The sequence below is a fragment of the Pseudophryne corroboree genome, chromosome 1 (genome assembly GCF_028390025.1).
Source record: "Pseudophryne corroboree isolate aPseCor3 chromosome 1, aPseCor3.hap2, whole genome shotgun sequence".
NCBI classification, from domain to species: Eukaryota; Metazoa; Chordata; class Amphibia; order Anura; family Myobatrachidae; genus Pseudophryne; species Pseudophryne corroboree.
In genome coordinates this window covers 766,595,680-766,621,581 of record NC_086444.1, presented here as the reverse complement: position 1 = coordinate 766,621,581, position 25,902 = coordinate 766,595,680, and the positions used below count along the sequence as shown (strand labels likewise).

Genomic DNA, 25,902 nt, shown 5'->3' with positions numbered 1-25,902 from the left:
TATGGGGGACATTACTACTGGGGGGCATCAACAAGGGGCATTACTACTGGGGGTCAAACTACTGGGGGCATTATAACTGGGGCATCTACTGGGGGCATCACTACTGAGGGGTCATCTATTGGGGGCAGCTACTGGGGGCCATCTACTGGGGGCATTACTACAGGGGGGTCATCTATTGGGGCAAACTCGTAGGGGGGCATTACTACTGGGGGGTCATCTATTGGGGGCAGCTACTGGGGGACATTTTTCCTGGGGGGCATCTACTGGGGGCATTATTACTGGGGGGCATCTACTGGGGGCATTACTACTGGCGGGTCATCTATTGGGGGCAAACTCCTAAGGGGCATTACTACTGGGGGCAAACTACTGGAGGACATTATTATTAGGGGGCATCTACTGGGGGCAAACTGCTGGGGGACATTATTACTGGGGGGGCATCTACTGGGGGCCAACTACTGGGGGACTATTACTGGGGGCCAACTACAAAGGTGCTAACTACTGGCGGTGTAACTACAGGGGCATTACTACTGGCGGCTTAACTACAGGGGCATTACTACTTGGGGGCTAAACTAAAGGGGGGGTAAACTACTGGGGTCATGACTGCAGGGAAATTACCACTGGGGGCATAATGACTGGGGGCATTACTACAGGCAACATTACTACTGGGGGCAATACGGGCATTGCATAAGGGGCACCACTACTATGTGGTCTATATAAGGGGCACTACCAGTACAGTGAACATTGCATAACGAGCGCTACAACTGTGGGCATTGTATAAGAAGCGCCACCTCACGCAGCCGCACGCAAATGTACTTGCCCCTTCCATGGTGCCCCCCCTATCATTTTCTTCTGGATCCGCCCCTGGCTCTAGCTATAAGTGAATCAGAAGGAAGGGGCCAAGCTTTACTCTCATCACTCTGCTTCCACTTTAAAGGGCAAAACTCAAATTCCTCAGATTGGGACCATGCTCTATATTACAATGCTGCTATGTTCTAGATTACAATGGAAGCTGAGATTTGAATTCCTTGCTTGAATAAATAGAACTCCTGAGCAGGCAATGGCCCTGGTAGGACATTACCAAAATGTTTAGAAAATCCGAGAACCAAGACTTGTTAGTCACTTGTATGTACCTTCTTATGTACTGTAGTTCACCCAAATATATGGAAAATAAAATGAGCCATGTACACTGGCTTAGTGCCACATGTAAATGTTTCAGTAGAAAACAAAAGAAATAGTGGGAATATTATTACATATCTGTGCACATCTGCTGTCCATGATTTGGATAATTTGTGACATTACCAATGTGCCCTCATAGAGAATTGCAGTATGTCATAGACACTACCTAAAGGTTAAGTTATTGAATGTAGTAGAGGAAGAACAAATGTGTCAGTTATTCACTATATTAGAATTATAGTCTCAAGCATAGTAGACCGATTCACCGTATCTCCATTATTTATCAATACAATAATGTTACCAACAGAGGACTTTCAGACTATCACATGATGTCAATCTAGGACAGGCATGTTAAACTTTCTGAATGAGATAACTGTCCTTTTTGTGTATTCAGCCAAGCAATCGGTTTCTGTACATAAATGGTAGTAAAGAATCCCACTTTAAGTCTGCTAAATGTTTTCCTTTCCTCCACAGCTTACCCATATGGAAAACTCCCAGTTCTCGAAATTGATGGGACCGTTTATTGTCAGAGCCTTGCTATAGGCAGATACCTGGCCAAAAAAGCAGGTAATGTAAGATAAGTATTGTGTTATATACATATTATGGTTATAGGATACATTTCAATCATATATTGGGGGAGGGCTTAGCGAAAGTACCCCAAATCATTTTTTACATTTTGAACTAAGATTGTGATTGTTATATTTATAGCTGTACATCTTTTCAACAGCTATTTACTTACTATATTATCTATGTTTTACTCAGTTTGCATTCAGTTGCTGCTTAAAATGTAACCTTGGAAAGATGAAGGACAGAAGCAGTTATTCAGTCACAAGTAGCACAGTGTTAGGAAATGGAAAGGTGACAAGAGTACCACAGAGATTTCTGTACTTTAACATCTTTACTTATGCATTCAAATAAACTGATGGGAAATATCCTGCTAATGGAGAGTGAAGGACCTGGAAGAGTTGGCATACTTGTCACTTAGGAATGTGGTGAATTATTTAGATAGATGAGAGGTCACAATGATGCAACTTACTTTTCGGTTTGGATGATTACTACTAGCACAGAAAAAAAAACAATGTTTGTCATAGGAAATGTCACAGAAATAGTTGAAGGGCCAGATTCAGAGATGTATGCTACAGCATTTACAGCTGCAAATACGTACACAGCGTGTGACTATATGCTAATGCTGCTGATGCCAGGAAACGTATTTACATGCCTATTGGTGGCCTCCGTCTGTAAAAAAAAATGCAGCATCCAACGCGGATCATTCAAATACCAGAGTTCTGAGTAGATATATGGATGCGCAGCATGGCTGCACAATGGAAAATCATGAAGTCCTTTCTACTGCGTATAGGATCGCTGATGCAGGCTGAGACATACCTGCATTTTTTACGACACTCCCTGTTACCTCCCACAAGCGTACCTTGGCCCTCTGCAACTGACATCACAACGCCAATGCGACACTTGCACAGTCAGGGCTGGATTAAGCATGGTGGGGGCCCCGGGCAATGAAGTTATGGGGGCCCCCATTACAGTAGATGACAAAGACCCTTAAGCACCCCCTTACACACACACACACACACACCACACGCTACCTGTCCAGCGAGCGGCAGAGCAGCAGATGCCGGAGTCAGTGCCCCCACACCCAGGAGCGTAGTAGTCTCCCCCCTCCCAGCAGCTTAGCTGTTCATTAAACGTGCGCGCAGGGGAGTTGTTCCTTGCACAGCATTTCATAGTCTTGCAGGATGCTGACTTGAAATCCAGAGAGAGTATGAAATGCTGTGCAAGGAACACCATCTCGGTGGCGCTGTTCATGAACAGCCGAGCTGCCGGGAGCAGGGAAACTACTACGCTCCTGGATGTGGGGGCCCCGGGACGACCGCCCCTTTCGCCTCTCCCTTAATCCGGCCCTGTGTGCAGCCGACTGATATAATAGTCCAATTGTGTGAAAACTGGTTTTGCAACCATTTCTGAATCAGGCCTGAAGTTTGCTACTTTTCTCGGGTTGTCAGATCTTTGATAATAGGGAATTAAATACATTATCTTGCTGTTTAAACAATTAATAGTCCAAGTTGGATATCTTCCATGTTATCGGGCCAATAGCGACACTGCATTCACTACTATTGTCATGTCATTTTTTTCCCCTACATATGTGCTTCAGTTATCAAACCTACTTTTCAGAGTTTGAAGCTTCAGATAACTTGTATGTTATCAAGTGAAGTATTTCCTACAATGTTATTAGAAAGATAAACTGTATAAACAATTGTAGCTGCTACATAAAATAAAGTGGTGATATTGTTCCTGTACTGTATTTCCATTAGTGATGAGTGGGTTCGGTTCCTCGAGATCCGAACCCCCCCGAACTTCACCCATTTTACACGGTTCCGAGGCAGACTCTGATCTTCCCGCCTTGCTCGGTTAACCCGAGCGCGCCCGAACTTCATCATCTCGCTGTCGGATTCTCGCGAGATTCGTATTCTATATAAGGAGCCGCGCGTCGCCGCCATTTTCACTCGTGCATTGGAGATGATAGCGAGAGGACGTGCAGCGTTCTCTCAGTTTCTGTGTTCAGTGTGCTGCAAATATCTGCGTTCTCTGCCTGAAAAACGCACCATATCTGTGCTGCATTGTAGTATATAGTAGGAGGACAGTGCAGAATTTTGCTGACCACCAGTATTATATAGCAGTACGGTACAGTAGTCCACTGCTCTACCTACCTCTGTGTCGTCAAGTCTACTATGAATCCATACCTGTGCTGCATTTTAGTTGTCCACAGTATACTATATAGTAGGAGGACCGTGCAGAATTTTGCTGACCACCAGTATATATACATATATAGCAGTACGGTACAGTAGTCCACTGCTCTACCTACCTCTGTGTCGTCAAGTATACTATCCATCCATACCTGTGCTGCATTTTAGTTGTGCGCAGTATATATAGTAGGAGGACAGTGCAGAATTTTGCTGACCACCAGTATATATATATAGCAGTACGGTACAGTAGTCCACTGCTCTACCTACCTCTGTGTCGTCAAGTATACTATCCATCCATACCTGTGCTGCATTTTAGTTGTGCGCAGTATATATAGTAGGAGGACAGTGCAGAATTTTGCTGACCACCAGTATATAATACATAGCAGTACGGTACAGTAGTCCACTGCTCTACCTACCTCTGTGTCGTCAAGTATACTATGCATCCATACCTGTGCTGCATTTTAGTTGTGCGCAGTATACTATATAGTAGGAGGACAGTGCAGAATTTTGCTGACCACCAGTGTATATATATATAGCAGTACGGTACAGTGGTCCACTGCTCCTACCTCTGTGTCGTCAAGTATACTATGCATCCATACCTGTGCTGCATTTTAGTTGTGCGCAGTATACTATATAGAAGGAGGACAGTGCAGAATTTTGCTGATCACCAGTGTGTGTGTGTGTGTGTGTGTGTGTGTGTATGTATGTATGTATGTATGTATGTGTGTGTGTGTGTATATATATATATATATATATATATATATATATATAGCAGTACGGTACAGTAGTCCACTGCTCTACCTCTGTGTCGTCAAGTATACTATGCATCCATACCTATGCTCAGGGCCGTTTCTTGGGGCAGGCGAGCAGTGCAACCGCACTGGGTGCCCGCCGCTCACTAACTGTGGCTCCTATTTCTCCACGAGTAACCCGCTCGGGGGCGGAGTTTCACGGAATGATGCAGTTGCGTCGATACGTCACGACGCAGCCCCGTCACTCCGCGAAACCCCCCTCCCCCAGAGCGGAGTATAGAGGGGGATCCAAGTTACGAAGAGGGAAAGGCTGGCGCGAGGAGCGAGTGGTGAGGCGGGCCGAAGAGCGGTAATCGCCTATGTAAGTATTCTCTATCTCTCTCTCTCTCAATGTGTAAAATGGGGACACCTGCCGTAATGTGTGAAATGGGGACTCTTGCCTGCCGTAGTGTGGGGATTTAATGTATCAAGGGCATTGCGGTGTGTGGCATAATATGGTGCAGGGGGCATTACTGTGTGGGGCTTAATATGGTAGAATTTTTTTTTCCTGTGGTGGTCGTGATCTGTTGGAGCAGGGTCAAAAACTGGATTGTGAGGTAGTCTTTTCAGACGAGGCCATGCCCATTTAAATTAGGCCACACCCATTTAGATGAGGCCACGGCCCCTTGCCGGGTGCGTGCGCAAGGTTTTTTTTATCTAGGTGTGTGTGTGTGTGGGGGGGCACATTTTTTTATGTCATGGGGGGGCGCATTTTTAAATCTCGCACTGGGAGCCAAATTGGCTAGAAACAGCCCTGCCTATGCTGCATTTTAGTTGTGCGCAGTATACTATATAGTAGGAGGACAGTGCAGAATTTTGCTGACCACCAGTATATATGTAGCAGTACAGTACAGTAGTCCATTGCTCTACCTCTGTGTCGTCAAGTATACTACAAAAGTTCAGTAAAATTACCCAAAAATCCAAATTTAAAAGCATCTGATGAGAAGCGTAAACTTGCCAATATGCCATTTACGACACGGAGTGGCAAGGAACGGCTGAGGCCCTGGCCTATGTTCATGGCTAGTGGTTCAGATTCACATGAGGATGGAAGCACTCATCCTCTCGCTAGAAAACTGCAGTGCCACTCCTAGGTTGGCCAGGTGTTTGTGTCGGCCACTTGGGTCACTTAGTTTAGCCATCCAGCGACCTTGGTGCACCTCTTTTTTTTCTTTGCATCATGTGCTGTTTGGGGACTATTTTTTAAATCGGCCATCCTGTCTGACACTGCAGTGCCACTCCTAGATGGGCCAGGTGTTTGTGTCGGCCACTTGGGTCGCTTAGCTTAGTCATCCAGCGACCTCGGTGCAAATTATGGTTATTGAGGTTAATAATACTATGGGATCAAAATGACGCCCAAATTCTATGATTTAAGCTGTTTTTGAGGGGTTTTTGTAAAAAAAAAAAACGAATCCAACACATACCCGAATCCGACAAAAAAATTCCAGGGAGGTTTTGCCAAAACGCATCCAAATCCAAAACCAAAACACAAAACCCGAAAAATTTCCGGTGCACGTCACTAATTTCCATGTACATATGAAATGAGGGGATCTGGTCAGGATCCCTGCAGTTGAAATACTGATACCCGAATCCCGACACTACTCGGAATGCAGACTCTGGCACTCGCATAGTATAATATGTATAATCAGTTTTTATTCCCAAATACACTCTAGGGATTAACAATGTTGACATCAAATAAACAAAAAATTGGATTTTCTGAAAAGAACAGTGAAGTGACTTTAAAGAACCCCATTGGTTGGAAGATATCCTACAGCAACCCAATGTACAGTATATGATCGTTGGGGACTTCATCAGATGATGTACCCTGTATAGTGGAGTCCCTGTTCTTATTTGGAGACTTCACGGTTTTTACTCAAGATTGGAAGAATATTAAGCCCCGTACACACTGGGCAATAACACAGCACAATATGAATGGTAAAAGATCTATCATTCATATCGTTCAGTGTGTATGCCCGAACGTTAAACCATGTGTGCACCCACGGGTCGTTAACGTTAATCTATGTTCTATCGAACATGCAGCTCAACTTTGACTATATCGTTGAGTTGCATGTTCAGAGAATGCGGGATGATGTCATTCAACGATATCGTTCAATGATATTGTTCAGTGTGTCGCGCTATACCACTGAACAATATATCGTTCAGCGATATAGCGCTATTCGGTCATTAGAGTAATGTTGCCTGGTGTGTATGGGGCTTTAGACTTCCTAATTTAAGATCTAGACTATTGTTTATAGTACAGATTTGTTTTAGGAAATGGGTTTTGTGCCAAATTACAACATTCACAACAATGCTGTTCTAGGAAAGCTGGCAAATCACGTTGCCTAGCTTGACAAAGTGGTAGTGCAAACATTTTTCTTACTTTTTTTTTTTTTCCAGCAGGTCTGGTCTACAGGGATGTCTGGCCAGTTGTCAATTCCAGTACAATATTATTATTATTATTATTATTATTATTATTATTTTTTATTCATTTTTTCCCCCCCTAGGTCTGGCAGGAAAGTCTGAATTGGATGACCTTCGCATTGATGCCATAATAGACACCATAGATGACTTTGTGTCAGTGTTTCCCTGGACTGGTGAGGAAAAGGTATAGTATTTCTACCAGCATTTCTGTAATGCACTTATATGGATGTATATCAAATTGCCGTTTTCAGGTTACAATCAGTTCTCTAATAAGGACTTATTTATTTGTAGCATGCCCAAAGTGCAGGGTTATGAAAATCCCAATTATCTTTAGTACTTTTTTCTTTTATAGCGTCACTATGGGGGTCATTCAGACCTGATCGCACACTAGGTTTTTTCGCTGCGCTGCGATCTGGTCATAACTGCTCATGCACCGCAGTGCAGATCGTTGCTGTGCGATGGGTTTAACGAAGAGTCCATTCGCACAGCCGATCGCAAGGAGATTGACAGGAAGAAGGCGTTTGTGGGTGTCAACTGACCATTTTCTGGGAGTGGTTGGAAAAACGCAGGAGTGTCCAAGCGTTTGCAGGGCGGGTGTCTGACGTCAATTCCGGGACCGGACAGGCTGAAGTGATCATAAGGGCTGAGTAAGTTCTGGGCAACTCAGAAACTGCACAAATATTTTTTGTACCGCCCGGCTACACATGCGATCGCACACTTGCAAAGCAAAAATACACTCCCCTATGGGCGGCGACTATCTGATCGCAGCAGTGCAAAAAAAAACCCTAGCGAGCGATCAGGTCTGAATTAGGCCCTATATACAAAGCAATACAAGAAATAAATACAACTGCTATGATACAATAAACAATGTAACTATTCTAAAGACTATTTCCTCGCATGTTCTAGTATAAGAGATCACAACCCAATACAATGTAAATTAAATTTATTTTCATTTAATTTGCATTATATATGAATAAACGCGATGACAGTGCAGTGTTTATAATAGTGCATACTTTCACTGACTCTTTATGTACCATGGTTGGACATGGTAGCTGATGCTGTATACAGCACTTATTTTACATTAAGGAGTTGTGGTTATTCAAATTAGTAGGTGTAGGTACATGTGTTTTTAGAATACATAATTCAAATAAACTTTTTTTTATATATTTAAGTGGTTACTAACAGTTTGACTAAAATAAAAATCAATTACATTTTATTTCAGTGCTATAGGTTCTACAATGTAAATGTAATTAAAATATCAGCACAATTATTTTTTAGCAATTAAAGTAGACCTTTCATCTACCAACAGAGAAGTCACCACCTAATAAATATTCATGAAGCTTGACTCAAATCATGTAGTACTGTTTTTCTAGTGAACTGGAGGATTCTCATCATCCAGGATAACTCTAGTCTATAAATGTATTCTTTCACTATACGTAGGTCCTGTTTAAAGACATAATCATAAGAGGTGGTCTTCAGATTAATACCGGTGAAGTAGAATTTCAAGTTGTATTCAGTCATTCAGCTAGGGTCTGAAGAAAGCAGGCATTGACTACAGGGACGTCTTAACAGCAGTGTAGGCCTCTGGGCACAGCAATGCACTGGGGTCCCTACCCATCCTCCAGCAGTAGGGATAGTTACATAGTTACATAGTTGGTGAGGTTGAAAAAAGACAAGATGTCCATTGAGTTCAACCTGTATTTTACATTTTAAATCACTTAGATGCTGTAGCCTTTGATATTTCTATCAGGAATTTATCTAATCCATTTTTTAACTTATTTAGTGAGTCCACCATTACTACCTTCTCTGGTAGGGAATTCCTGAGAAGGATGGGGGGTGCTATCAGCGGCAGGGACGTGCAGTCAGGGGAGGCAGCAAAGGTAGTGCCTCCCCTGTCATTAATGATTACAATAATACCAGATTTGGAGGGGGAAAAAACCCAGAAGGAATCTGTAGTGTTGACGTTAAACCTTTATTAGATATTCATTAAAAATTAAAAATATATAATTGATCCGGACTACAGTGAAACATAGAGGTTAAAAATGACAGAGACTAACATGTATGTGAAATAAAGAAAATAGACAGATGTGAATAAAGATTTAAAAAGCGTGTCCACGTGTGTTTTTTCTCTATATGAAATCTCCTCAGGATTACTGTATAGGCATATATATTGCCAATAATCAATATTTCTATTATGGTATTTCAAATAAAGGTCTCTGATACCCCACTGAATCTTTTTATATATATATATACACCTTTTCTCTCAATAATAAATACCCTGTGGGGATAATCCCAAATACAGAGGCTATGAGTATAGGTTCGGTAAGTATAAGGCAATTGATTGACCAATTGCTATTCTTCTCGATCACTGCATATTCCCTATATACGGATTCCCAGACCACACTCTACTGTGACAGAAATCTCCATATATCAGAAATATGTCAGAGTTGTTCCTGGAATGGGAATATTGATCCTGAAACTTGAAATTATATTTATTCTGGTTTAGCTGATAGGGTTGCTTTAAGGAATATAGCAATTCCAAATGTAGTATTTCGCAACCTCCATTAAGCAGCCTACATTTATGTTAATATTGTGACCATATTTAGTATTAGTATAGCTGAAAATGCAGGAAATCCTACTTTCATTACGGGTATAGCAACCCCAATTTTAACAGAAACACACATGGAATTGCTATATTCCTTAAAGCCAACCCCACAAGGTATTTTTATTATTGAGAGAAAAGGTGTGTATATACTGGTTGAGTATCCCTTATCCAAAATGCTTGGGACCAGACGTATTTTGGATATCGGATTTTTCAGTATTTTGGAATAATTGCATACCATAATGAGATATCATGGTAATGGGACCTAAATCTAAGCACAGAATGCATTTATGTTACATATACACCTTATACACACAGCCTGAAGGCAATTTTAGCCAATATTTTTTATAACTTTGTGCATTAAAGAAAGTGTATGTACATTCACACAATTCATTTATGTTTCATATACACCTTATACACACAGCCTGAAGGTCATTTAATACAATATTTTTAATAACTTTGTGTATTAAACAAAGTTTGTGTACATTGAGTCATCAAAAAACAAAGGTTTCACTATCTCACTCTCACTCAAAAAAGTCCGTATTTCGGAATATTCCGTTTTTCGGAATATTTGGATATGGGATACTCAACCTGTATATGAAAAGATTCAGTGGGGTATCAGATAGAGACAGTTATTTGAAATACCATAATAGAAATATTGATTATTGGCAATATATATGCCTATACTGTAATCCTGAGGAGATTTCATATAGAGAAAAAACACACGTGGACACGCTTTTTAAATCTTTATTCACATCTGTCTATTTTCTTTATTTCACATACATGTTAGTCTCTGTAATTTTTAACCTCTATGTTTCACTGTAGTCCGGATCAATTATATATTTTTAATTTTTAATGAATATCTAATAAAGGTTATATTTTAAGAAAAATCTATCTTTAGCTAGTGCGTCAACACTACAGATTCCTTCTGTCTCTTTTTTCCTCCAAATCTGAATTTATGCATACTGTAGTTGACAGCACCCCATGAATATATTGAATATTATTTACTAATTGAAAATAGGGGTCCTTAATCAGTGTATGTGTGGTGACGAATCTCACACATCCACAATATTTCCATATTATACTGAGTGTGCAGATACCAAGCTCGTGATTACAATAATACAAAGAAGATACCTAGGACACATATTCAGTGTCATAAGTATCCTCTTTATATTATCCTAATCTTTGCAATGCATTAAACTAGTTTGGGAGGCACTGATAGCAGTGCCTCCCGTTGGGAATGGGGATACAGAACGTGGGCGGGGCAAAGCTCTGGGCTGTAAAAGCCCATTGAGAACAGTGAAAAAAGCGGGACCTATAGAATTGCCTCGCTGACAGGGATGGGCTTTCAGCCAACATCAAAGCACATCCCTCACAGCAAGGCAGACAGAGCCGGCCCTAACCAATATGATGCCCTAGGCAAGATTTTGGCTGGTGCCCCCTAGCACCGCCACTAGTTCTGCCTCTGCCCCCCTTTCCCAGCACCATCACCCCTCACCCATAGCAGTCCTCATATTAGTGTTCCTACCCCCTATATTTTAAATAGGAACATTGCGCATTTGGTGCACAGCCCAAAAACGACTGTGTTCTTGCTGGGAAGGGGCATGGCCACACAAAAGTACCCCCAATTCAAATTATGCCACACACTAGTGCAACTTTATTCACACACATAATGCCCCTTACACACATGCCGAACACTACTGCACAACCAACCCACCCGCACACATCACTCATATGGCCGCTAACACTGTGACCTCTGCCTCTGCTTGGATACAGATGTGTCCTCATACATCTTGCCTCAATACGCCATGCAGCAGGAGATGCCTGGGGTGAGTCAGCTGGCAGCTCTGTTAACGCTGGGCGCCTTTTTTTATGAAAATGCATCTTATTTGCATTACCATGTGGCTAGAATGCACAAGCAGCTTCTGCTGTTTAAAATTATATGTGGCATGCCTTTATTCTATGTGCGACTGACTGTATCTGCATACGAAATGCTACGTTACAGTGATTTCCAGGAATACACTGTAACGTAGCATTTTGTATGCAGATACAGCCACAGTCACACACAGAATATAGGCATGCTGCATATCATTTTAAACAGCAGAAGCTGCTTGTGCCCCTAAGGCCGGCTCTGAAGGTAGATATGATTGGACAGCGGATCTAGTGCTGGATCCACTGGTCCAATCACCCATAAGCGCTGGTGGGACAAGGGATTCAGAGCTGCCAATAATCGGCTCTCCACTCCTCACCCCTGATCATCTCTTGCTGCTGCTGGTGGCAGGAGCCTGGCAGGGGCCGCCCGCGCCTGGTGATCTCCGTTACCCCGCAGATGCAGCTGTCAGCATCGGGGGTTGAGGAGAGTCAAACACAGCAGCTAATCTTCGGCAGTGGGTACAGAGGTGGTGGCGGGAAGCCCAGAGTACCATGCAGTGGCGGCCGGTACTCTCCTCCTCTCAGGCAGCAGAGCAGACTCGGCAGCAGCACCGGACCTGCTGCACTCTCCCGACGGCGGCTCTAAGCAGGACCCAGGTGAGAGGGGCTGGGTGGAAGGAGGTGACTGACTGGAAATAGTGTGGGGAGACATCCGAGACAGGGGTCATTACTTGTAACTGGCACTATGGGACGCATTACTTGTAACTGCCGCTATATAGGACGCATTACGTGTAACTGGCACTATAGGACGCATTACTTGTAACTGGCACTATAGGATGCATTATGTCTGTAACTGGAACTACAGGATGCATTATGTGTAATGTTGTCTGCTGTTCCTAAAAAGTGAGCTGAGGTTTGTGTTCTTGTGCTACTGGGGATGTACTGGAGAAGCCAGTGCCTCCACAGTCATTGACCTCACCACACGTCACAGTGGATGTCCCGCGGGCAGTAGGGTGTGTTCTATCTTCCGATCAGCAAGTAGGACCTGGAGCACTAAATTTCTGCTAATTATTTCTTTACTGCACAGATTGGGAGGGAGGGAGAACCCTAAACTGTAGAAGGGGCCATTGGGCTGAATTAAGGGGCCCTGGTACATGACTTCCAGGGTGGTTGGGGGTGTTTTAATACGTACAGTAGGGGTGGATAGTGGAGTGGGCTTAATATTAATCATTTTCTGGTGGGAGTGCAGTTTGCTTCACTGCAGATATCTCAAGTTCCTGGAAATAGATTTCTTAGCTTTGAATGAGATTAAAAAAAACAAGAGAGTCCCACCTTTAAGGAGGTACTGGGGACTTGGGAATCAGAGTTCAGGAGTCAGAGCAATCCACCAATGAAAATATAAAACTGCATACCAGTCGGGTGGAGCTGGAGCAGGGGCCAGCTGCTTGAAGGCTGATATCTCTGGCTCTGAGTATAGTAGAGACAAGCTGCCAGTGTCCACCAAAAGGGGAGAGTCCCAGCTTTTAGGAGTATACCCACAGAAAAACTCTTAAGTCAGACAGAACCCAAGTTATCTGGCTGGGAAGAGCAATTAACAGGCTTGGATAGGGACCACTGCTTTTGAAGTCTGATATCTCTTGTTCCCAAGGGCTGATTTTTCAAAAATCTGGTACCCCTAGAAAGCGGGGACCCTCAGCTATCAGCCTAGAGCCCTTATACTCCTGGGGCCCTTGGGCAAGTGCCCATTGAGCTCATATGAAAAGACGGCCCTGATTGACTATAGCGTATGCAGAGGAGCTGGACCCAATTGCGTCTTATCGCTGATATCACCATTGTTGCAGTTGCAGAGGGGGATGCCAACTACTGGCTTCTAGAGAGGAAAATTTAGATGAAGAGCAGAGACATGATTGATTACAGAGGGGAAAGGCAAGATTTGAGTCTAGAGAGCAGTTTTGGTGGTCCTGATGCTACATGATAATAGCACCCATACATATTGGGTTGTGTGTGTGTGTGTGTGTGTGTGTGTGTGTGTGTGTGTGTGTATATATATATATATATAGATAGATAGATAGATAGATAGATAGATAATTTTTTAATGTGTGTGTTATGGCATGTTTTGTTTTTAAAATTGTGTAAAGTTACTTCTCGCAGGCCTGCACAGTCCTGCAGGAAGAGCAGTAACCAGTAGGAGGGGGGGTAGGTGATGCAAAACCTAGGAGATGGCAGCTGAGCTGCAGTAGAGAGCATGGAGCATACTGTGGACCATCCTGTGCCCACGACTGCCCTGAGTTCCTAGAGCTCAGGCTGCAGTAAGATTGCTTTTCTACAGCTGTGGGTGGGCAATCCTTTTAGGATCATTTTCCTTCGGTAACCTGGGCCAGCAGTAGTAGGCAGGGGCAAAGTGAGGGCGGTTCCGGTGGAGCTCGGGCTCCAGGTGCCCAAGACAGTACAGGGCGCCACAGCTTGACTCCGCCGGAACCTCTGCTTGGCCGCAAGCAGCTCGCAGCCGCAGCTGTCAGTCACTGACAGCTGGAAGCTCGAGCTGCTTCAAATCTCTCCCTCCGCTCCCCTCCCGCCTCTCCTCCGGTCCGTGACTTGCGTGTGACATCACGCGTCACACGGACGGCGGAGATGTGGCCAGCAGCAGTCGGGAAGCAGGAGTGGGCAAGTGAGTATTTTTTATTTGTGTTTGCGGCGCTACCAACACCTACTGGGGCCACAGCTACAGGGGCCACAGCTACTGGGGGCACAGCTACAGGGGGCACAACTACTCCAGACACAGCTACAGGGGGCACAACTACTCCAGGCACAGCTACAGGGGGCACATCTACTGCGGGCAAATATACAGGGCCCAGGGGCGCAACTACTCCGGGCACAGCTACAGGGGGCACAACTAATCCAGGCACAGCTACAGGGGGCACATCTACTGGGGGCAAATCTACAGGGGGCACAACTACTCCGGGCAAATCTACAGGGGGCACAGTTACAGGGGGCGCAAACCAGATTGCACAATTACTCTGGGTACAGCTACAGGGGGCACATCTACTGGGGGCAAATCTACAGGGGGCACAACTACTGGGGGCAAATCTATAGGGGGCACAACTACTGGGTCCATAACTACAGGGGGCATAACTGTGGCCACGCCCCTTCCCTATGAAGCCACGCTCCTATTTTTTGCCGCACGACGAAGGCGCGCACTATGCTCAGCCTGTGGGAGTGTGTGTGTGTGTGTGTGTGTGTGTGGGGGGGGGGGGGGGGGCACCAAAGCAAACTTTCGCTCTGGATGTCACAAGGTCTAGAACAGGCCCCGGTGGCCATGCCCCCAATTCAGTACAGGGGAGGGGGGCGCCGAAACATACCTCTAGTAGTAGGCTGGGGGAAGGTTCCCCAGCAATCGTGGGACTACTTGGGTGAGCTGAGGCTGCCGACTGCCAGAAGATTAACTTCCATTAGCCGCTGACAGATTGCTCTGACACGTTAACATCAGATGTGATCATGGCAAGGAAAGCCCAGTTTGATGTTTCCACGTCTCATGCATACACAGCAGGAAAGTGGTTAAAAAAACTGAAATGCTTTCTGATGTTTAGCAAATGGTATGCTATATGGGGAGTGTATTAAGCATACATTTTTTTTAAATTTATAATTTGACTAATCTTAGATTTTCTTTATCTTCTCTCCTTTTTTATTTTTTTTATACTAGGCAGTAAAGGAGTACATGGAGAAATCAGCACCACCTGTCTTGTCTGGCTTAGAGAAAGAACTAGGAAATAATAAGTGGTTTACTGGTGACTATGTAAGTATACTGTTAATTGTACGTGTTAGCTAGAAACACCCCCTCCCCCCCACACACACACACACAAATTTGAGAGGCACTCTGCGGACTTTTGAAATAAACCACACAGCCACCATAGCTTGCTTATTTGGAGACATATATAAAAATAAAGGGAACACTTAAACAACACAATGTAACTCCAAGTCAATCACACTTCTGTGAAATCAAACTGTCCACTTAGGAAGCAACACTGATTGACAATCAATGTCACATGCTGTTGTGCAAATAGAATAGACAACAGGTGTAAATTATAGGCAATTAGCAAGACACCCCCAATAAAGGAGTTGTTCGGCACGTGGTGACCACAGACCACTTCTCAACTCCTATGCTTTCTGGCTGATGTTTTGGTCACTTTTGAAAGCTGGTGGTGCTTTCACTCTAGTGGTAGCATGAGACGGAGTCTACAACCCACACAAGTGGCTCAGGTAGTGCAGCTCATCCAGGATGGCACATCAATGCGAGCTGTGGCAAGAAGGTTTGCTGTGTCTGTCAGCGTAGTGTCCAGAGCATGGAGGCGCTACCAGGAGACAGGCCAGTACATCAGGAGACGTGGAGGAGGCCGTAGGAGGGCAACAACCCAGCAGCAGGACCGCTACCTCCGCCTTTGTGCAAGGGGGAACACTGCCAGAGCCCTGCAAAATTACCTACAGCAAGCCACAAATGTGCATGTGTCTACTCAAATGATCAGAAACAGACTCCATGAGGGTGGTATGAGGGCCCGACGTCCACAGGTGGGGGTTGTGCTTACAGCCCAACACCGTGCAGGACGTTTGGCATTTGCCAGAGAATACCAAGATTGGCAAATTTGCCACTGGCGCCCTGTGCACTTCACAGATGAAAGTAGGTTCTCACTGAGCACATGTGACAGACGTGACAGAGTCTGGAGACGCCAAGGAGAACGTTCTGCTGCCTGCAACATCCTCCAGTATGATCGGTTTGGCAGTGGGTCAGTAATGGTGTGGGGTGGCATTTCTTTGGGGGGCCGCACAGCCCTCCATGTGCTCGCCAGAGGTAGCCTGACTGCCATTAGGTACCGAGATGAGATCCTCTGACCCCCCTTGTAAGACCATATGCTGGTGCAGTTGGCCCTGGGTTCCTCATAATGCAAGACAATGCTAGACCTCATGTGGCTGTAGTGTGTCAACAGTTCCTGCAAGACGAAGGCATTGATGCTATGGACAGGCCCGCCCGTTCCCCAGACCTGAATCCAATTGAGCACATCTGGGACATCATGTCTCGCTCCATTCACCAACGCACCACAGACTGTCCAGGAGTGGCGGATGCTTTAGTCCAGGTCTGGGAGGAGATCCCTCAGGAGACCATCCGCCACCTCATCAGGAGCATGCCCAGGCGTTGTAGGGAGGTCATACAGGCACGTGGAGGCCACACACACTACTGAGCCTCATTTTGACTTGTTTTAAGGACATTACATCAAAGTTGGATCAGCCTGTAGTGTGTTTTTCCATTTTAATTTTGAGTGTGACTCCAAATCCAGACCTCCATGGGTTAATGAATTTGATTTCCATTGATAATTTTTGTGTGATTTTGTTGTCAGCACATTCAACTATGTAAAGAACAAAGTATTTAATAAGAATATTTCATTCATTCAGATCTAGGATGTGTTATTTTGGTGTTCCCTTTATTTTTTTGAGCAGTTTATATGTATGTATGTATATTATATATATATATATATATATATATATATATATATATATATATATATATATATATATATATATATATATATATATATTATTATAAACAACGGGTTTTAAGGGTATGCTTGTACAGCGTATGAAGTGACATGGATGCTCACTGATTAAAACTCTCTTGTTTTCGAGCACTGTAATCAACTTCCAAACATGAATTTCTGATCAGGAAAGGTTTTGATGAGACTACTGACCAATTCTGGATTTGGTAAAAAAAAAATGAGGCCATTTTTCTGGCCAATAAAGAATCCTCTGTCTGCTCACATTAATTAATTACTACACTGTCAAATGTTTATTTAATGATCTGCTGACAGGCACATCATTGGGTATTTATGGCGCAGATTGATTCTGTTGTCCTTATTGTATTTTCTGCAGCGGGGTACACTGGGGTTCCACAGGGAATAACATCGGGGTGTAGAGTTGGATCTTGATCCGAGGCACCAACAGGCTAAAAGCTTTGACTGTTCCCAGGATGCTTAGTGCCGCCTCCTCTATAACCCCGCCTCCGTGCACAGTAGCTCAGTTTGTAAGTTGCTGCCTGCAGTGCAGGCAGCTTACAGGGAGGGCTGCGCTAAGCAGCCCTGAAAAGAGCTTTTCTAGAAGAAAGAAGACTTCAAAGGCCGCAGCATAGGCACTTAAAAGTGCTATATGTCATTTCTGACCTATTATGCTGTGGCTCCCTCATCTCCCAGCGGCGCTGTATACTCCCACGCCCTGGTTGCCGGGTACTTATAGCGAAGGGCTCCGGTGTTTCTTAGGACACACTCACTGACCGCTGCTCTCTGGGATCGCGTGACCGCATCAAGGAGGAGGTAATAGGGTCCCCTAGGCTAGGCGGGACCCACTGCAGTTCGCGATCCGGCGCAGTCTCTAGGAGATGGACCGTGCGCGCTGGCGTGGACACTGTTGCCGTGCAGGGACCCCACTAGACCACCAGGGCAAGGACACAGGTCGGATTCTGTACATATCTGTTTTCTAAGGCCCACAGTACCCGGTGGTGAAGTCCAGCAAGGGGATAAGGCTCTGACCTGTAGCCCCTCCCACAGCCCCAGGGCGCCATTTACTGCTAATGTTCCCGCCCTGGAGCTGCATCTCTCTGTCTCCCTCACTACCTGTCAGCATTTGGGCGCCATTAACAAGCCTGCTGCATGATGGGGCGGGCCTCCCCCTGGAGGATCCCAGGGTGATAGGCCGACTTTTACGGTTTGCTCAAGTATGGTCACAGACCTAGTCGGACGCCTGGGTAAGGGAAGTCGTCACTCATGGATACGCCATTTCTTTCAAGACACATCCCCCTCGCCAGTTTTGCTCAACAAACGTCCCTTCGGATTCGGTAAAAACAAAAACTCTCCATCTGGTGGTACAATCCCTCCTGGACACGGGAGTTGTAGTGCCGGTGCCTCTGGCTCAGAGAGGCAGGGGGTACTATTCAATGCTGTTCCTAGTTCCAAAACAGAATGGATTTTCCCGGCCCATTCTCATCCTCAAGTCTTTGAACAAATTTGTGAAAGTCTCCAAATTCCGTATGGAAACTCTTCGCTCTATTGTTCTGGCCTTGGAGCCCAAGGACTATATGGTATCCCTGGACATACAGGATACTTACCTGCATATTCCTATTGCAGTGTCGCATCAACAATACCTGCGGTTTGCTATTGGCAACCTACATTTTCAATTCCAGGCCTTGCCTTTTGGTCTGACCTCGGCTCCTCGAGTTTTCACCAAGGTCATGGCGGTCATGACTGCCCTACTCCGCCGTGAAGGTACCAGGATCCTGCCATATCTCAACGACTTGTTGATCCTGTGAACTCTCCAGAGGTTCTCCTTCGTCATTTGGAACTGACGGTCCAATTCCTGCAAGCCCACGGGTGGCTCATCAACTGGAAGAAGTCTTCCCTGGTTCCTGCCCAGAGCATGGTGCACCTGGGAGCACTATTGGACACCCACAAACAGCGGTTGTTTTTGTCTCCGGAGAAGGTCTTGAAGCTTCAGGACAAGATAAGATGCTTCCTCTCTCGCCCACGTGTGTCAATACACGCGGCGATGCAAGTACTAGGCCTCATGGTGTCGGCTTTCGACATGGTGGAGTACGCTCAATTTCATTCCCGCCCTCTGCAGAGGTTAATTCTCTCTGAGTGGGACGGCCTGCCTCACCGGATCAGGTCTCACATGATCTCCTTGACTCCGGAGGTCCGTCTGTCACTGACCTGGTGGCTGCAGGACCAACAACTGAGCAGGGGTCGTCCATTCTGGATCTCCAACTGGGTCCTTCTGACAACGGATGCCAGTCTGCAGGGTTGGGGCGCGGAGTTGGAGCAACACTCTCTCTTAAGGGTCGGTGGACCAGGGAGGAATCTCTCCTCCCGATAAACATTCTGGAATTTGCGGACATTGTTCAATGCGTTGACACTAGCCCTGCCTCTAGTACAGAACAGGCCTGTTCAAGTACAGTCGGACAACGCCACCATGGTGGCGTACATAAATCATTAGGGTGGCACCCGAAGCCGCAAAGCACAGATGGAAGTGTCAAAGATTCTTTGTTGGGCGGAACGCCATCTGCCAGCCATATCGGCAGTGTTCATTCCGGGTGTCCTACACTGGGAAGCGGATTTCCTCAGTCGTCAGGATGTACACTCCAGAGAGTGGAGCCTGCATCCGGAGGTCTTTCAACTCCTAGTGGACCAGTGAAGACTACCAGATGTTGTCTCGACACAATCACAAGGTCCCGTTCTTCGAAGCAAGGACAAGGGATCCTCAAGCAGCGTTCGTGGACGCACTGGCAATTCCATGGAACTTTCGGCTGCCGTACGTGTTCCCTCTGGTGTCACTTCTGCCCAGGGTGATAAGGAAGTTCAAGCAAGAAGGAGGAATACTACTTCTAATCGCTCCAGCGTGGCCCAGACGGCATTGGTTCTCAGTCCTGCAGAGTCTCTCGATAGAGCGTCCTCTTCTGCTTCCGCAATGCCCAGACCTCCTCGTTCAGGGCCCTTGTGTCTACCAGGATTTGGCCAGGCTGGCTTTGACGGCGTGGCTGTTGAAGCTTCCGTACTGAGGGCCAAAGGTTTTTCGGAGGCGGTCATTCAGACTATGTTGAAGGCCCTTAAACCGGCTACTGCTCGGATTTATCACAGGGTCTGGAATTCTTATTTTGCTTGGTGTGCAACTAACAATTATGATGCATACAAGTTCTCCTATTTAATAGCCCAGATCTGTCACTCTGTGACTGTGTGGGTAACGCTGGTAGTGGCTAGGAGCTCTCATTGGGTTAGCAGCAGGTCTATCACACCTAGTCCACAGCTGATTGGGCAAGAAATGCCCGCCCACACAGGTTACATCCAATGGGAGGCTCTGCCCTTTGGCTGCTGTGTGTTCCCAGAGCAGGATTAACAATGGGGCTGATGGAGCTGCAGCTCTAGCTCCACACCCCAAAATAGGCCCACTGCATCTGCAGCAACATACCCTCCAACAATTTACACATAAAAATGGGGACAAATTCAAAAAGGGGATGTGGCCACGCCCCTTTTCCTTTACTATCAATGGACGTTTCGAGAGCCAAAAATCTGTACAGACCATAAAAAAAAGGTACTATACCTGCCAAAAAGGTCCAGCTGGAGGGTATGCCACTGCATCTGCAGCAAGTCTGTGTCGTTGCCTAGCGATTGCCTCTGCCTGATTGACAGGCAGAGGCGCTCGCAAGGCAGAAGGGGGCGGCACGGCACGGCTGCGTTTGGCTGCCGTTTTGTGGGCACGGTCTAGCCAACGCAGGCATGGCCGGACCGTGAGGGGGACGGCCCGCAGCGGCTGCGTGACGTCACATGCAGCCACTGCAACCAGGGCAGCGACGAGTAACTCCCGACCCGCAGCAGGAGATGCTCTGCCTGGGAGTTACTCTTCAAGTACAAAAGCGGCGATGCCTTTGTACATGTGCGGCGGGGGGGGTTAAGGGGGCATAGCCCTTTACGACGGTGTGAAGAGCACCCTTAGGGTGCGATGAATCACCTAGTATGCTGTATTTAACAACCCAAGATGACATATATTATCATTTCATAATATATGAACAGTTGTAATTACATTACTTCCATATATTGCTTTCAACAGGAGTACAGCAATACAAATTGCGGCTGAAATTGTATAAACTACAGTATATGGGCAAAGTTACAGCTGTAGCTGCGTTCATCTATCCTGCTATCCATGATGCGTATTCAGGCATTGCGAGAGTGACTTGTTGCAAAACCATAGAACGATCAATACATTTCCCATTCGTGGGCACACTTTATATGCTAAATTTGCGGCAAAGATGAGCGTGGATACGTCTGTAGCTTGCAACATCAGCTTTGTCTCTGCATTTACATCTTACAGTCTTAGATAAAGAAAAACCCTTACACCACGTTTCCAAGATGATCAAACACATGATTAGATTGCAACTAACAAACTAGTTCTCATTTGTGTCTAACAAAGAGGTTTTATTCTTTTCTGATTGAAAGTGACTCCCCTATACTTGTGCAAGTCTCCCACATAACATTCCATCAGATAATTATTAGACTTTCTCCAGTACCTCAATGAGAAACACATTTTCAGTACAGAATAAGATACAATTCTAATAAAAAAAAAATATCTGACCAAGCACACCAGTTATCTATCGCCATAAATATAAGGGCAGTGCAGTTTAATACATTCCGTTAACAGATGTACATATTGTGTTTACTTGTGTGTCATTGTGGGGAAAAACCTGCATATGTATATACACGAAATGCAATTTCTTCAGCATAGGAAAACAATAAGCGCACTCTGGGAACTAGTTATTACAAACACTGTATAACCACGTGGGAGGCAGGGTCAGGTCAGGTGATTAGCTGCTGTTTGCCATTGCTTATCGCTCTCAATTCTTTCTTTTTTTTATATAGAATAATACCTTTTTGGAGAGCTTGTATGCACAGGCATCAAAAAGCTTTTCAGCCAGACCTCCTTAATTGACGGATGTGGCAGTCCAGTCCACAGGGCTGCCATCAGAAATTGTGGGGTCCGGGACTGACAATACAGGCAGCCCATCCACCCCCCCAAAAAAAAAAAAAAAAAATATATATATATTTATATTTTTTTCAAAATTGAAAAATTAATATATATTTAAAAAAAAAATCAAAAATAAAATTTCTATGCACACACGGATTATCACCATATTATGCCCCTTGCACCATATTAAGAACCTACAGTATTGCCCCTGACACCATATTATGCCCCCACATTAATGCTCTTGTCACCATATTATGGCAACACAATAATTCTGGAAGTACCTGCTCGTTGTCAGTGGTTCTGCCCGTTGTCAGGGGATTCCTTCCTGACATTTGAGGGCTCCTCTAGTATCTTGAATAACGGTCTCCTTTATGGCAGCGGCCATTTTGGGAAGGACATTTTCTTTCAATATTAATTTTTATTATGTTGTAGTTGAACAAAAGTCAATGAGAATGGGGTACAGAATAGAAAAAAAAGGGGGGGGGTAGGGGGGTACACAAACAGTTCAACCTGTACAGTATTGTGTAGAGAATAATAAGAGAATCAACTAACAATAAGATCATGTGGAGCTGAATTCATCCAACAACAGCTGCATGTCAGTTTGTCAAACTAAGTTTCTCTGCTTCGCATATGACATCTGTTGGGCGGCTATGCCAATAGGTAGTCCATGAGAGCCAGCGAAGAAGAGGACAAGATGTAGTGGAGACATAAGCAACCCCTGCGGTTTCAAATTCACAATGAGACTGTATAGCCTTTTCTATCATAGTTATATGGGGGACCACGGGGGAGCGCCACTGACGGGCAATTAGAAGTTTGGTGGTGATAAGTATGTGACCCAAGACATATCGATCGCCTGGCGACAAGTCGCCATAATAGAGGTGGAGAAGAGCTATAATAGAGGGGAGGGACATTTTCAATACAGCGGTGGGCAGGTAGCAGCATTAGCGGCCCGGGCCCTCCCCTCTCTGTCAGAGAGGCTGGGCCAGAGACAGCTGTGCCCCCAGTACCCCCCTGATGGCGGCCCTGCCAGTCCATATAAAACGGATGGGACCATCTGGGTGTAATAGGGAGAATGATGAGGTGGAGGGTTCAATCCACTGTGAGAGAACTGGGGGGGGGTTTGTGTTGCTCTCGCAATCTCACATAATAGCAGTTTAATGCCCCTGGATATAGTAGGAGAGGGCATTCCAGAGGCAGACCCCTAGAATACCCAATCAGGTGGATCTTTCATTCTTAACACCTGTCTGCCCTCCATACTCCTTCTGATTGTTCCCCATGAGCAGATAGTATAACCAGCCAAACAAAAGTAAAGCGTGTGGAAATAAGTGATTAAAAAAATACATTATATATTGTGTATTATTGCCGCTGTTCATTTTTAAATACATGTCAGATGGATGGTTCCCACCCTAATACACACATGACTGTAAGGAAGTAAATTGTAAGTGTCCCCTTACTTAAAGAACTGTATCATTCCTTACTGACTTTAGATCGTAGTAACAGTGGTATATTCATAGAGGCGGATTTATGGGTTAGGCCGCCCCTAGGCACAAAAATATTGGGAATTTATGTGGGGAAGGCAGGGCAAAGGTGCCGCCGCAGTTGGGGGTGGGTTTGGAGCTGTGAAGGAAATCTCTGTGGGGGATTGGGGGGGGGGGGGGGTTGGTTTGGATGTGCTCTTTGGTTCTTGTTGAGGCTGTGAGGGGAGTGAGAGCTGGGGAGTGAACCTGTGCGGAGAGGAGGGGGTTCCACGGATGGAGGGAGTTTGTAGCTGTGAGGGAACAGTGAGGAGAGAGGAGTCTGTGCAGGGGAGGGTGGGAGATCAGGATGCAGTGGGTGGGTAGGAGCAAAGGGGAGTAGACTGGAGAGAGGAGTCTGTGTGGGGGAGGGAAGGGGGGCTGGAGTGCCACAGATGGGGGAGTTTGGAGCTGTGAGGGAACAGTGAGGAAAGGGGAGCCTGTTCGGGGAGATCATGGTGCCGTGGATACGGGTGGGTAGGAGCAGTGAAGGAACAGAGGACTGGAGAGAGTTGCCTGTGAGGGGTGCCGCAGATAGTGAAACAAGCAACTTACCACTGTTAAAAGGGGCTGCTACTGAAATGGTCATACATCTTCCGGCTGGGACCGCTGCGGCTCTGCTGCATGTGCTTCTTCCTGGATGCCGGGAGCTCCGAGCCTCTGTACAGGTGCAGGCAGGCTGGTGAGTGACATGTTAGTGAGGGTCTGGCCACATGCGGCATTCGGTCCTGCGGCCAGCTCTCTCGCACCTCCATCCAGTAACCCTTCTGTATCCGGGGAGGGGGCGCGCCGCTATTGCTACAGCCATACTTTCCCATTACCCCTCCCCGTCCACAATTCATTCAGCAGCTTCTCTGATAGGAGAGGGAGGGGGTCTTCCGCTCTGTGCCGCCCCCAGCAGGTGCCACCCCTAGGCACGTGCCTGATGTGCCTAGTGGGAAATCCGCCACTGTATTATTCATACACTGTGAAACACCAACACTTGTTTTGCTGTAGCTATTTCCATATATGTGAATGTGTAAAACTATTACTTCAAAGTGAATAGAGCTAAAACCCAGCCAATCAGCTCCTAGCTGCCGTGTTACAGGCTGGGTTTGAAAAATTACGGTTAGGAGGTGATTGGCTGGTACTTTATCACTCTCCACTTTATCACTCACCAAGGCTTTGTACTGTACATCTGCCCCATTAAGAGAAAATGTGTAGTTTTGTATAATCTATTGGAAATTATCAGGTGTAGCACCCCCATAATAATTATATACATTATCTGGGTTTCTGCCTTGTTATAGTGATATATCTATTTTGGTCCTACATCTGGTGCGGCTCAAACCAACTTCTCCTTTTACTATGAGCAGACCCTTTCAACCACTTTCCTCACACTGCAGTATTCTGACATGGATAGGAGAATGCCACAGATCAAGACAGAGGGCCTGATTCAGAGTGGACACAAATCCTGTCAGACTGCAGTGTTGTATGCAGCAGTACTGCTAACATATGCTAATGATGCAGCTGCTGAAATTTCTACAGACTGATTGTATAAACAGACAGAAAAATGACAAAGCGCCTGGTTTACCCTGTAAAAATCCCTTTACCTAGCAGCTGTGTCAGAGGGGATGCGGTCAAGATGCCGCCGGCCGGAATCCCGGCTGTCGAAATACCGACGCTGGAATCCCGACCGCCACAATCCCGACATATTCTCCCTCCGTGGGTGTCCACGACACCCATAGAGGGAGAATATAATAGTGTGGCGAGCGAAGCGAACCCGCAAGGGGCTGCGTTCTGCTCGCCACCCCTGTCGGGATTGTGTGGTCGGGATTCCGGCATCGGTATTTCGACCGCCGGGATTCCGGCTGGCGGCATTTAGTACTGATCCCTGTCAGAGAGGGGAATACTCAGCCCCTTAAAAGAAAACACATATTAGAAAGAATTCAATGACACATGCGCTTGTAAAGTATTTAAAAAAAAACACAAATACAGTTTATTAAAATAATAATATAATATACCCCACGGTCGACAGGACAGAAAACATATTAAAAAACCACAACATATAAAGTGCTATATATATAGTATGAGCTTTTATATAAAACACCACTCCCCAGTAGGCTAATTCAAGGATTTGTCTATATAGCAGCAAATATTAATCACTTTAATGCTGATTATGATGGTTCACTTGCGACTACAGCGCTGCAGTGTTATAACACTGTGCACAGAGAGAATGTTCTAGCTGGAAA

The 25,902-nt window shown here is 45.6% G+C and overlaps 1 protein-coding gene across 2 annotated transcripts in view; it reads left to right on the top strand.

Moving 5' to 3' along the window:
- The window catches only part of HPGDS (hematopoietic prostaglandin D synthase), a 118,035-nt gene extending 102,582 nt beyond the window's left edge, over positions 1-15,453 (top strand). For both annotated transcript variants that reach the window (XM_063917380.1, XM_063917390.1), the window contains exons 3-5: positions 1,648-1,740; positions 7,222-7,322; positions 15,313-15,453. In XM_063917380.1, coding sequence (XP_063773450.1) covers positions 1,648-1,740; positions 7,222-7,322; positions 15,313-15,438 — 320 coding nt within the window. In that variant the 3' untranslated portion in view covers positions 15,439-15,453. The remainder of the gene's footprint in view (positions 1-1,647; positions 1,741-7,221; positions 7,323-15,312) is intronic.
- The last annotated feature ends 10,449 nt before the right edge of the window (positions 15,454-25,902 follow it).